Source organism: Podarcis muralis, chromosome 11 (genome assembly GCF_964188315.1).
Source record: "Podarcis muralis chromosome 11, rPodMur119.hap1.1, whole genome shotgun sequence".
NCBI classification, from domain to species: Eukaryota; Metazoa; Chordata; class Lepidosauria; order Squamata; family Lacertidae; genus Podarcis; species Podarcis muralis.
Genome location: NC_135665.1, coordinates 50,405,292 through 50,418,878, shown reverse-complemented (window position 1 = coordinate 50,418,878; position 13,587 = coordinate 50,405,292). Strand labels below are relative to the sequence as shown.

At 44.1% G+C, this 13,587-nt stretch overlaps 1 protein-coding gene across 2 annotated transcripts in view; it reads right to left on the bottom strand.

The window, feature by feature from the left end:
- The window catches only part of ADAMTS12 (ADAM metallopeptidase with thrombospondin type 1 motif 12), a 107,744-nt gene that overhangs the window by 29,039 nt on the left and 65,118 nt on the right, over positions 1-13,587 (bottom strand). For both annotated transcript variants that reach the window (XM_077936435.1, XM_028748247.2), the window contains exons 10-13: positions 10,101-10,193; positions 8,080-8,225; positions 6,845-7,014; positions 2,462-2,595 (exon numbers count right to left, since the gene is read on the bottom strand). In XM_077936435.1, the coding sequence (XP_077792561.1) occupies positions 2,462-2,595; positions 6,845-7,014; positions 8,080-8,225; positions 10,101-10,193 (543 nt within the window). The remainder of the gene's footprint in view (positions 1-2,461; positions 2,596-6,844; positions 7,015-8,079; positions 8,226-10,100; positions 10,194-13,587) is intronic.

The following is a 13,587-nucleotide window of genomic DNA, read 5'->3' as shown; positions in this document are numbered from 1 at the left end:
GAGGATTTCCTCCCTGCTCAGCTGTAACAACCATTTTTTTTCTGCCCCAGCTACTTGGATAATGTGAGGGGATGCAAAAAGAGCCATAAACAGAAGAAAAGAAAAGAAAAAGGATGGTAAACTACTGCTCTATGCTATCTCTCCGTATCTCCACCTGTATTCTGAATGCGTTTTCATTTCCAGCTGTAACATTTCCATATCTGTACATCTTGATGATATCAAACTGCATTTGTGGCAGGTTGAATGACTATCAGTAGGGAACACGTTTTTCGTTCCTTTTGACACTTGACAAAACGTCCTTTTGTTCCCTGGAGCTCAGGAACTGGCTCTGCCCATTAAAACGCTGACACTTCTTAATCACCAGTTCTGCAGCAGACACCAAAGGGCAATTTTTATGGATCTCAAAGACACTTGTATAACTAATTGCAACTTCTTAATCAGCTGGCATTGTGTGAGGCAGCCGACAGACGCCATCTTGGAAGACCCTTAAATATATATGTGAAAAATAAGAACCACCCTGTGGAACTATAAAAAGGTAAAAGTAAAGGGGCCCCTGACCATTAGGTCCAGTCGTGACTGACTCTGGGGTTGCGGCGCTCATCTCACTTTACTGGCCGAGGGAGCCGGCGTACAGCTCATGTGGCCAGCATGACTAAGCCGCTTCTGGCAAACCAGAAGCGCACGGAAATGCCGTTTACCTTCCCGCCAGAGCGGTATCTATTTATCTACTTGCACTTTGACGTGCTTTCGAACTGCTAGGTTGGCAGGAGCAGGGACCGAGCAACGGGAGCTCACCCAGTTGCGGGGATTCGAACCACCAACCTACTGATCGGCAGGTCCTATGCTCTGTGGTTTAACCCACAGCGCCACCCGCGTCCCTGTGGAACTATAAATATGGCCAAATTCATGCACACATACTCACAAATCTGTGTTATGGGCTTGTGTGTCCCAAGTGTTTCCATGTGCTTAACAATGCCCCCGATACTGTTGGCTGGCAAATGGAAGTGGTTCATATTTATTGACTAATCGGTTCTTGTAAGAACATAGAACGAGCCTGCTGGATCAGGCCAGTGGCCCTCTAGTGCAGTATTCTGTTCTCACAGTGGGCAGCCAGATGTCTGTGGGAAACCAGGACCAGACCACAAGAGCATTCTAGCTTCCTATGGCTTCCAGCGACTGTTATTCAGAAGCATGACTTTCTCTGACCGTGGAGGCAGAGCGTAGATATCATGTCTAGCAGCCAATGTTAGTGTTATCCTCCATTAATTTGCCCAATCCTCTTTTAAAGCCATCCAGTTTAACTTGGATTAATAGTTTATGTGGCTTATTGACTCACCCAAATATCAAATTCATTTATTTCAAGGGATCTTGAGCAAGCTGCTATTGAAATTCTATTAGAACAAAAACGCTTTTGGCTTCTTGAACATTTTCCAAAGCACAACGCCCCAGAACGGTGCCAAACAGAACAAAATTAGTGTTGCCCTATGAAGAGCCTTCGAAAGAGATGTGTCAGGGCATCTTCACTGGGGGGGGGGGGGAAACAGATTGGAACCTTTTCTTCTTGTGACTTGGAGCAGTCATCATCTGCAGCGATGAGTGAATCTTCAAAGGTCATAGTGGCTCAGCAGTGACAATTGATAAAAAGACTCGCTTAGCTGGGCCATTATCAAAGCTGTTGCCTGGGATCATATGAGAATAGCTCTTTTCATGCCCAGCCTAGGAATATTTTGTAACTACCATTGCTGAAGGCCAATTTCCACCAAATCTAGCCCCTGATGGATTTCCGGGATAAGGAAAAGCAGACTGACCATGCGGTGCTGTTACTGCTCAAGGCAGTTCACACTGAAAACTTGCAAACAGACCCAACTGTTTATTACAGTAGTGGTTATTTCTCAAATTCCTGACTAACAGGAAACACATCAATATCATGTTCTCTCGACTTAGCCTTTTGGCTGAGTGGATATTTGTCCTCCTGTTGTGTTGCTGTGCACTGCTGTTTTGTGGTGCCATTTTGTTATGTTGTTATTGGTTGCTTTGTGGTGTTATTTTATTATTTATTATCTTTGTAACCCACTCTGGGAACATTTGGGGAAGGGCTGGCTATAAGTACAAATAGTAAACAAACAAGTAATCTGGGATACGCAGGGTAAACTAGTGTAATGCTGCCTTTGTAGATTATTTGGAAACCCCAGTTAATTCAGAATGCAGCCCCAATATCAACCCCGTATCCATGAGCCCCCCACCCTCTTCCCCATTCTAACCAGTCCCCAACTCTTAGGCCTCACCAACCTTCTTGCCAACCCTCAAAACATGGAATATGAGTTTTGAGGATATCGCTTGTTAAAATGATCCCAAACGTAAAGAACAGCACAGGGATTTAAGACTATGACTCTGATGGCCCTTTGAGGCCTGAAAATCTGTAGTCCCATGAAGTGTTCAAAGAAGGAAACATACCCAATACCTTACACATGCCATTAACACAGACGTCTCTGCTGTTGTTTCCTTCAAAGCAAGGCGTACCGTCAATGACAGCGTCAAGCATTTTCTCTGAAAAGTGGTTGTTTGTAGGACGGCATTGTAGCTCACAAGGATTAGCTGAAGGGAAACCCCCAAAGTTATATCAGTTACACAACTGCAAGGTTGCGGTGCAAGTATAGAAAGAAAAGTTAAAAGTTGGCAACAGGTGACAGTAAGACACTGCCTCCCATTAAGAGACACTTGTGGCAGAAATCTGAGAGCAGCACATTCTAGAAGGATCATTGCTACAATCATCCTGCATAGTCCAGAGTTCAGGGGCAGAGCTCTTGGTTTGCATGCAGAAGGTTGCATGCATCCCTAAGTGTGCCAATGTCTGTTGGCATCGGGCGCTGTGATGTTTGGGCTGAAGAAAGCTTTTGAAGCTCCTGAATGAATGACCAGGAGGGAAAGAACATGCCAGTTGGGCATGTGTCTCTATCAGGGTCCTACTCGAGTGTAGGACGAGCTCCTGATACATACTTCCTAGTTCGGGGGAAGGAGGGAGCCCCCGAACTCAATTGATATATCACCCGGCTGCGTCCCTCCCTCCTGTTGCTTAGCTACTATCTCAAAGCTGGGCAGTTCCTGTCTCAACTGTGCAATCTCGGAATCTGCCTGTCTCTCTGCTACAAGGCACTCTGGAAATGGGGGGGGGGTATTCCCCCTCCTCTTCTGTTAGAAGCTGATCTTCCTGGCATTGCATACCCCCATCTTTTGATTCAGACCAGCCCCTGATAGATTACAATGTGTGGTCAGAGGGAGAAGAGGGAGCAGACTGGGAGGAGAAGGTGTCAGAAGCAGAAGAAGTGACAGGGCTTAGTGAGCAGGAAGAGGCTGTGGCAGAGGGCAGTCCAGACTCAGAGGGAGGTCAAGAGGCAGGGTGGAGGCTGGCTGCTGAAGAATCCAGGGACTCTCCCCCTCCTGCTGTGACCAGCTCCCCTCTCCACTGGTCTCCCGGAACATACAGAGGTATGAAGAGGGCAGAGCAAAGAGAGACAAGACGATGGAGCCTTAGTCTTCTGGGGAAGGAACGGGGGAAGGAGCCTTAGAGAGAGGTGGGAAGTGGCAACTGCCTCATTGGGGCAAGACTACTGGGAAGGGTTGCTGTGCTCAGTAGGCTCTCGCTGTCTTAGTTTCTTTGAATAAAGAATTAACTTCACTGACACTAGTTTTTTTAAAAAATTGCTGTTCTATTTCTGACTCCAGCTTCTGACTTTGGGGTAGGGCTGGGACAGAACCCTGCCTATAGAGAGTCATTGCCAGGGCTCACCCATGCTTACCTTTGCTCCACATTTCTAGGAGCAGACCTGAGCTTTCCAGGTCTCTGTGTGAGTGCTTTTCTTTTTGCCCTGGCACTTTCCCTGAGAAAACCTGCTCTTTACTGCTGAATCGGAGCAAATGGCAACCCACAGAAAACCTGAATTGCTGTTTGTTTTGATTCGGTGTTGAAGAGCAGGTTTTCCTGGGGAAAGCAGTAGGGAAAAAGAGAAAAGAGAAGAGAAGAAAGTGGTCGGATACACAAAGAATTTGTGGATAGGTAAAGTGCGGACCTGTGTGGGGCAAAAGGTAAGTTTTGATGAGTCCCATGCCAGCCACTTTAGATAAAGAAGGCATTGTGCCAGCTCCCAAAATGGCAACAAGAGATTTCTGTAAACGCCTTCACAAACAATCTCCTCCTGTTCATTCCCAGCAGTGTACTTATTAAATGAAAATGTGTGGCATTTACAATGCGTATGAAGTTTATTTTCGTGGCAATCAAACATAGAAAAGAAAGTGGTGGGAGGACAATTACTGACGGGAGCAGACTAAACAATTAAAAAACTGCTGCCTGTTTTCCCCGCTTTGAAGAAATCACTGAAGAGAGCAGGAAACAAGCTGGACTTTTTTGTGTCAACGGGCTGGGCGTGTTTTAGATCAGCCTCAACACTAGTCAATAGACAATTATATGGATTTGGCGTGCTGGTATTATGCCCTTGCTTTCTTCAGGAATTGCAGAGAAGGTTACCTGGTACTCCAGGCTTTGACTGGGCTTAGCTTTAATTGTCATGATAATTAGCTTTAATTGTCATGATAATTAACTTTAATCATCATGATAATTAGCTTTAATTATCATTCTTTAAACATTGCACATATTTGAATGAATCAACACCTGCAAATGCGTAATGCTTCAACATTCCTCCTGTGAAAGTAGCAAACTTTCAGCTACAAGAACTTCCTCAAAAAATACTGTATTTTTCGCCCTGTAGGGTGCACCAGCCCATAGGGCGCACCTAGTTTTTTTTTTGGGGGGGGGGGAATAAAGGAAAAAAAATATTTTCCCCCCAGGCGCAGAGCTGGGGCGGGGGAAGCCCAAGCTTCCCCCGACCCCAGCCCCCAGAGCAGGCTGCTATCCGCAAGCCTTGGGAACTCCCGCTGGGCTCCCAAGGCTTGCGGAGAGCTGCCCAAAGCCCAGGGTGCGCTCCGCTGCGCTCCCTGGGCTTCGGGATGCAGGCTGCTATCCGGAAGCCTAGGGAACCCGGCGGAAACTGCCGTCGGGCTCCCAAGGCTTGCGGATAGCTTCCTGAAGCCTAGAGAGCGAGAGGGGTCGGTGCGCACCAACCCCTCTCGCTCTCCAGGCTTCAGCAAAAGCCTCCATTCGCCCCATAGGACGTACACACATTTCCCCTTCATTTTTGGAGGGGAAAAAGTGCATCCTATAGCGCGAAAAATATGGTACTTTCCCCCCCAGTTTCCCCACAAGGCATTAAATATTTATTTTTTTAAGAAGGGGAGTCTAGGCCTGTAATATAAAATCTTGGGACATGTCTTCTCTGATAAGTAAGTACTTTTAAACAAAATGTCAGCAGTTGCAATACAGAAGTTAGAGCAGCATGGCAATATGTGTAATGTAATTAAATCTAACAATTTCTTGCGCTATCCAATGCTAGTACAAAGTGAAGCTAATCACTTAATCAGACACTTAAATATTGGGATGTATGCAAAGTATTCAGTGATCATAGGGCAGGGGTGATCAACCTTTTTTTAGGTGTGTGGACACATTTGGAATTTTGAGTGACTGCTGCAGGCACTATCTGCAAGATGCTTGGATCTCAGAATTAACAGAGCAATAGTTTCCCTCTCTTTCCAGCTTCAGAGAACCTTTTCAATTTACTTATTTGCTAAGACAGCATCTTAAAAAGCAGAGACATCACCTTGCCAACAAAGGTCCGTATAGTTAAAGCTATGGTTTTCCCAGTAGTGATGTATGGAAGTGAGAGCTGGACCATAAAGAAGGCTGATATCCGAAGAATGGATGCTTTTGAATTATGGTGCTGGAGGAGACTCTTGAGAGTCCCATGGACTGCAAGAAGATCAAACCGATCCATTCTTAAGGAAATCAGCCCTGAGCGCTCACTGGAAGGACAGATCCTGCAGCTGAGGCTCCAATAGTTTGGCCATCTCATGAGAAGAGAAGACTCCCTGGAAAAGACCCTGATGTTGGGAAAGATGGAGGGCACAAGGAGAAGGGGACGACAGAGGACGAGATGGTTGGATAGTGTTCTCGAAGCTACCAGCATGAGTTTGACCAAACTGTGAGAGGCAGTGGAAGACAGGAGTGCCTGGCGTGCTCTGGTCCATGGGGTCACGAAGAGTCAGACACGACTAAACAACAAAACAACAACAAAAGGAACGCATGCAAATTCACTGTGGAACCCTGGTGCTTTGCAGAGTACTCTGGAATAAGTTCTGGGATGCAGACACTAATAGTGCTTTCAGTGTATAGTGTGGACTTGAGAGACAATACTAATCTCTTTTCATTTAAATGGTGATCTAATGCTACACAGATGCAGATAGCAAGTCTTCCTTATCTGTGCAGATCAGAACCAGATTAACAACTCTTAAAAGCAGGAGTCCGAAGAACTCTGTGCAGTTCCCCATGGAGTATCAAACGAAAGAAAAATTAGGCATAGAAACGCTAAGGAAAGAAACAACTACCTGACTTTTAAAAGACATCTCAAGGCAGATTCCCGTATAGGGAAGTTTTTAACATTTGATGTTTTACTATTAATCCAAATGTTTACGGTCAAAATCCAAATGTAAAAGCTTTACCAGATGACGTGAAAAACTCATTATCAATAATGGGTATTAAAAAAAATTAGTTTCTTCATTTATTTCCAAAATTTTTGCAGACCGCTTTTTAGCATAGGTTTTCACAAAGTGGTTCACACTACAATCTGCAAAGCAACTTGTCAATCTAAATAATACAGTGCTTAAAACAAAAGTGAAACCCGCAGGTAAAAAGCAAAAGTTCAATAAACAGGCGTCGTGCAACTTATTTTAACCTTACCTGTGTTGTACACCGGAATCCACGTGTAGAACTTATTTTTGTAGGCAACCGTATCAAATTCACTGCACTGCATTTGACGGAAGTTTGGTGAGGCTCTGGGGCACAGCTTGATGTTACACATGCGATAGCGCTTCCTTTCCCCTGTGCAGTACTTCCCTCCAAACTGTGGCCTGGAAGTGACAAAAGGGGTTTTGAAAACAAGAATTTATTTCTTACATTTATACCCTGCCTTTCCTTCAAGGAGCTCACAGCGGCATACGTAGGTTCCCTCCTCATATTTAATCTTCATAACAACCCTGTGAGGTAGATTAAGCTAAGAGGGTTAGTAATGCTGTGTGTGGATCTAAACCTGGGCCTTCCATGTCCGAATCTGACCCTCTAATCCAGGGATGGTGAACCTAGGGCCTTCCAGACACATTTTCAGAAAATCCATACCTGCCCAAAGTAGATCATCTTGCAAAGTTTGAAGTCTGCCTACCCTTGCAGTGAGAGCTGGACCATAAAGAAGGCTGATTGCCGAAGAATTGATGCTTTTGAATTATGGTCCTGAAGGAGACTCTTGAGAGTCCCATGGACTGCAAGAAGATCAAACCTACCCATTCTTAAGGAAATCAGCCCTGAGTGCTCACTGGAAGGACAGATCCTGAAGCTGAGACTCCAATACTTTGGCCACCTCATGAGAAGAGAGGACTCCCTGGAAAAGACCCTGATGTTGGGAAAGATGGAGGGCACAAGGAGAAGGGGACGACAGAGGATGAGATGGTTGGACAGTGTTCTTGAAGCTACCAGCCTGAGTTTGACCAAACTGTGGGAGGCAGTGGAAGACAGGAATGCCTGGTGTGCTCTGGTCCATGGGGTCACGAAGAGTCGGACACGACTAAACAACTAAACAACAACAACAACAACAACCCTTGCTTTAGATATAATAATAATAATAATTTTAATAATATATTTTTATTTATACCCCACTCATCCGGCTGGGTTTCCCCAGCCACTCTGGGCGGCTGCCAACAGATTAAAAACAGAATAAAACATCACACATTAAAAACTTCCCTAAACAGGGCTGCCTTCAGATGTCTTCTAAAAGTCAGATAGTTGTTTATTTCCTTGACATCTGATGGGAGGGCATTCCACATTGCGGGCACCACCACCGAGAAGGCCCTACATCCAAGCTGTTTAGGTTTCAAGATTTTGAAACATCGAATGTTAAGCAAACCGCCAGGCGTGAGACTTACTCTGGGCTAGTGCACTGCCTCTCCGCAGTCTGGATTCCAGCCCCACAGGTCCGTGTGCAGTGCGACCACGATGACCACGAACCCCATGCACCGTTCACTGCTTCAGGGCTCTTGCCTACAGTTATGCATTCACCTGTAAAGCACCACTTGACAAGAAAGCAGCAAACACAATGGGTTAAGAAAAAACCCCCAAACACACTATTGACACTGCAACACATTTCTTTCATAGTAGCTTGCTGGAGACTGGTGTTACAAGAGAGATCACCTTCCTGCTTTTGTGACTTTCCGTTGACATTGTAGACCTTTCTAATACAGGGCCAGCTATAATAATAATAATAATAATTTATTTAAGACGTGCATACTGTTTTTTTTAAATGGGGCAACTTCTGTCTTACCCTGAACTGTAGGACTATGTGATTTTGTTTTGGTTTGCAAAAGTCTTTAACACCATTTTGCCTGATGAAAACGTCTGAAGAAGGTACATGTGACAGCTATATATATGAAGCAAGAGACTCTCTTAAGTCTAGACTTTTACATTTCTTTTCTGCAAAGCCAGCATAGAGGGGCCCAATTCAGACTGAGGCTGGGTGCAGGGGGAAAGGGTTTAGCTCTGTGCCTCACTACCAAATCCCCAATTTAAATCACCCTGCCAGGGCTGTTTTGAATTGCACAGGGAACTTGCATTGTGCTTCTAAGTCTCCCCCTCCACAGTCAATAGCAGCTTTGGGGGTGGTGAGTGGAGATTTGCACTTGGGAATTGGCAGAAGAGCAAAAGGTTAAACCCTTCCCCTGTGTAGAGGGCTTACCTGTCAACTTTACAAAGAACAGTCCTCTGTCTGGAGAAGTCTTGTATGTGAAATGTTGTCTAGTCCAAATTGGGTTTAAGGGCACCATGGGAAGTGGGAGCTCATAAACAGTTCACCCCACAATATCAGACACACACACACAGAGTCACCTAGTTGCAGTCTTCCTTACTATGGTGGGATGTATTGTATTTCTATTTAAATTACAGCAATTATGTCCAAGTTTGAACTTATGCTGTACATATACTTTATCAGCACAAGAAAATTTCATTAAAAAATGAAAAATCCGGAGGTCTTTGATGTCACATGTACCTTCTTCAGACGTTTTCATCAGGCAAAATGGTGTTAAAGACTTTTGCAAAACAAAACAAAATCACATAGTCCTACAGTTCAGGGTAAGACAGAAGTTGCCCCATTTTAAAAAAACTGTATGCACGTCTTAAATTTATTATTATTATTATTATTATTAACATTTACATGTACAATGAAAACATAACTAGATCCTGAGAATACTCTGCCACAGTTTAATCCAGGTTTGAGCAAACCACCATTTGCTGGGTTTCAGTGCGACAGCAAACTGTGTTTCTGGTTTGGCGTTATGTCTGAATCACTCCATAGAAATGACATGCTATCAGTCCCGAGCCATAAGCCTGCTTAGAGACACTGAGCAGGCTTGGGTATTCTGAAGAAGCAGGGAGCTTGTTAAGGTAATGAGTCCTTGAATTGGGAAGGTGATGGGAGCTGCAAATCAAGCACCTGGAGAAACAGGACACATTTCAGAATAATGAACTATCCCAACTACTGGGATGTTGCTTGGTTAGAGACTCAGCTCTGCTTTGCTCAGAGGAAGGTCATCTAGCTGTCAGCGCTATGGAGAAACTCCAAAAGCATATCTTTCATTTGATCTGCAGGAGTTAGGCATGCAAACTCCCTGATGCTGGAGGAGATGGCATTGATTTGAAAAGAAGGCAATTTCCTTGCCTTCCAGATTGGGGATATAAATGCAGTTGTAAAATGATAACTTAATGAAAAAACCATCTGATATGGTTAGCCTTTCAGAGTGAAAGGCAACAATATGAATGGGACCGAATGCAAAACATAGCAAATGAAAGATGTTTTATAAGGATGACACTTTGTTTGTATTGTGTTCTTGCAGCATAAAGAAAGTCAGGTACCGAGTCATAATTTCCCATCCTGGTCTCTCCTTGTGACAGATACCTTATTTTCACCGCATCTCGTTCCATCTGCCGCAGCATCCAGTTTCGACCGGCAGGAACCTTTCACAAAGCACCACAATGTCTGGCAAATATTCTGCAACGACAACCTCAAATGTTGTAAAGAAAAAACAATTGAGACTTTAGGGAATTGTGGGGTTTTTGGTTTTTTTGAGAGGGCTATTTCAGCTTGGGTTGTCTTTAAGAGGCTTGATGTCATGCTTGCAGGCGTAGCCAATGTGGTGCTCTCCAGATGTTGTGGATGGCCCCAGCAAGCATCACCAACAACCAAGGATGATGGGAGTTGTAGTCCACAACATCTGGAGGATACCAGGCTGGCTACAGCAAGTAGGAAGAATTGAGGAAAATAATGAGATCCAGTAGAATAACCTTGAGTGAGGTTTTACTTACTCATCAACTACCTAACTAAATTCTGCAGAATGCAGCTGAATTTTAACTTCATTATTACCTAACCTTAGGCGCTCAACCCTCGTTGTCGATCATGCTTCCTAAATCAGTAAAATTATTACTTAAACCGTAGCACTTTACCCTACTCCCAGTAGTCAAAACTCTGCAGTTAGTTCTAGTCATGGAAGACAGGAAATGGATAAACCTCATTTCCTGTCAAGCACCAGCTACTACCCCCTGAGACATTGGGGACCCACACAGACACTTGCATTTCATTGGTTTTGAAGGAGAAAGCAAACCTTTCTTGCCCAATTAACCCTCTCAAAAACGAGATGGGGTGAGTCAGGAGCCAGTATTAGTGCCCATTAGTTTTTTGGGGAAATGAAAAATAAGTATCATTTTTGTGAAAGTTATCATTTGCCAAGAATATGAATTTCCACATTTGGTAGTTTTTGGAGCTGTGAGCTGACACTGCTCTCAACTACTCTTTGTATAAAAAGCACAGTCACGCCAATGGAACTCATGCCTGTTGGGAATGAGGTAAACAGCAAAGAGCTACAAGCACTTATTTTTCTGAAAGGTGTATTGTCAAGGGCTTACAACTACATGATTCTTCCCCCCTTCCCCCTACGGTATTATGAGTTGTATATTTTTCTTTGCCGTAGGTCACTTGGAGACATTCAGGTGACAAGTGACTAATAAGTTTAATAAACAACAACAACAACAATAACTCATCCACTATGCACACAATGCCAGTTAAGGAAATTATTTGCTTTAAAGCATAGGAAATGCAATGGAAGAATTAGAATAAAGAGCAAAAGGAAGCATACAGTATAAGTAGAGTTTTTCAAATTTTCTACCCTCAGGGCATAAAGTACTTTTCACACTGACCCGTTTGCCACGATGACTCATTCGAGCATCTGCCATGAAACTCACATCCTCTGCACATTGCAGGGGATTCTGGGATTTTTGAGCTATGGGAATACAGAAGAAGAAGAAGAAGAAGAAGAAGAAGAAGAAGAAGAAGAAGAAGAAGAAGAAGAAGAAGAAGAAGAAGAAGAGTAGTAGTAGTAGTAGTAGTAGTAGTTTGGATTTGATATCCTGCTTTATCACTACCCTAAGGAGTCTCAAAGCGGCTAACAATCTCCTTTCCCTTCCTCCCCCACAACAAACACTCTGTGAGGTGAGTGGGGCTGAGAGACTTCAAAGAAGTGTGACTGGCCCAAGGTCACCCAGCAGCTGCATGTGGAGGAGCGGAGACGCGAACCTGGTTCCCCAGATTACGAGACTACCGCTCTTAACCACTACACCACATAACATAAGTTAGACATGTCTATAGTTGGGTTCACCCCTCCCCCCACGACGCACACTAGAAGCTTTACTGTTTTCCTCTTGCTGGTGTGCAGTTTTAATTCACTGCCAAATATTCCTGGAAGCCGAAGAACAGAAATGCAAAACAAATCAAGCAGGGGGTCCTTGTCAGATAAATCAATATAGAAAGGGCTCCCTGTTAAGAGTGTTTGAATGCCAATATTCTAAAACAACTTTTCTATGCAATTTGATGTTCGTAGTCCGGTAAGACAAATACGGAAACCCAACTGCACATTGAAGTCTGCCCTCCTAAGTCACAGCTGAAATCCACCATGACTCTGCATGCAGCTCCCTCATCTTCCTCAGTCTTCCATCTCACTTATGAACAAGGCCAATGCTCCTCTGTACTGTGAGAATGACTAGCAATCAAAGTTCATTGTTAGTGTACAAAGCCTTAAACAACTTGGGATCGTGTTATCTCAGGGACTGCTTTACCCCGTATGTTCCTGCCTGATCACTTCCTAGCGATATCAGGCAAATGCCAACTGGGTTAAGCTTCAGTCACTCTCTTAAGGCTTTCCCCCCCATTTGTTCCCTGAAGTGCGTCCCTAGCTGCATGCACTATTTATATTGTTTTCATGTTGATTGTAGTTTTACGTTGTACACTGCTCTGCCTTCTTTTTTAAAAAGTTAAGCAGTGTATAAACTCGTGTAATAAATAATGATCCATTTCATTTCAGTTTTCGTTATGGGACATTCATGTTCCTTTTGCTGTCCATTCATTGCATTCAATTTGGCCCCAGTGCTCATGAGTTTCCCACCTCCCCTCCATTTCATTTTCCTGGTGGTCGCCATTTTCTTTCCCAGATACCTGGAAGTTCTCCCACTCTGGAACGTTCTTGGAGAGCAGAGATGGCAGACGCTACAAGAAACCTTGGCCCCCCAAGAATGCCCTGGGTCAACACACCATTCAGGGCATCTGGGGAAAGAAAAAGATTGAAGTCAGCTGCACTTCCGCTGGGAAAATGGGACCATTTGGTTCAACTCTTCATTTGTTACAGAATTAATGTGTACCTCTAACAATGACAAAGTCATTGGACAATTTGAAGAATATACTTTTCACAGTTAGGAGAAGCCAGACAATTTCACCACAGTTGGGGCTCAGCTTTGGTACAGAGTCAACCCCACTGGTCTGCTCTGTATATAACCCAACAGTTTATCAAGCCTTGAAGAGACTGGTAAATCGTGTGTCACTCAAATGATGTCATACATGTGGGCATTGACTGAAAGCCCACCTGCCCCACTGCACTTTATCTGACTCAAGATTGTACAAATATAAAAAAGTTAGGAGAAGCCAGCAATCTTTGGAACCTATGTGGGAATGGGGTGGGAGGAATTACACATTTAACTGCAAGCATCTTTTATGTTTCCACTGCAGGCACATGCATGACAGGATGAGAAAACCATGCGTCAGTTTTACAACACCTTGCCCAATTTAGCGTTTGCATAGCTGCAACAGAAGCATCATTGGCTGTAGAATTACTCTTCCCTTTCCCTCTCAGCTAAGCACATATCTTTCTAGGATTGTACCTGCTGTGCCTCGTGGGTTTAGTAACCATGGAGAAAGCCTGGTAGATGATCTCCTCTAGAATTTTGCTGATCTGACTTCACTGCCAGTTATAGCCATCTGACAGATTGTGTGTTGCTGTGAGTCTATATCAAATGCGTACACAGTACAAACCTAGTCCCACGATTGAGCTACAGAGACCAAA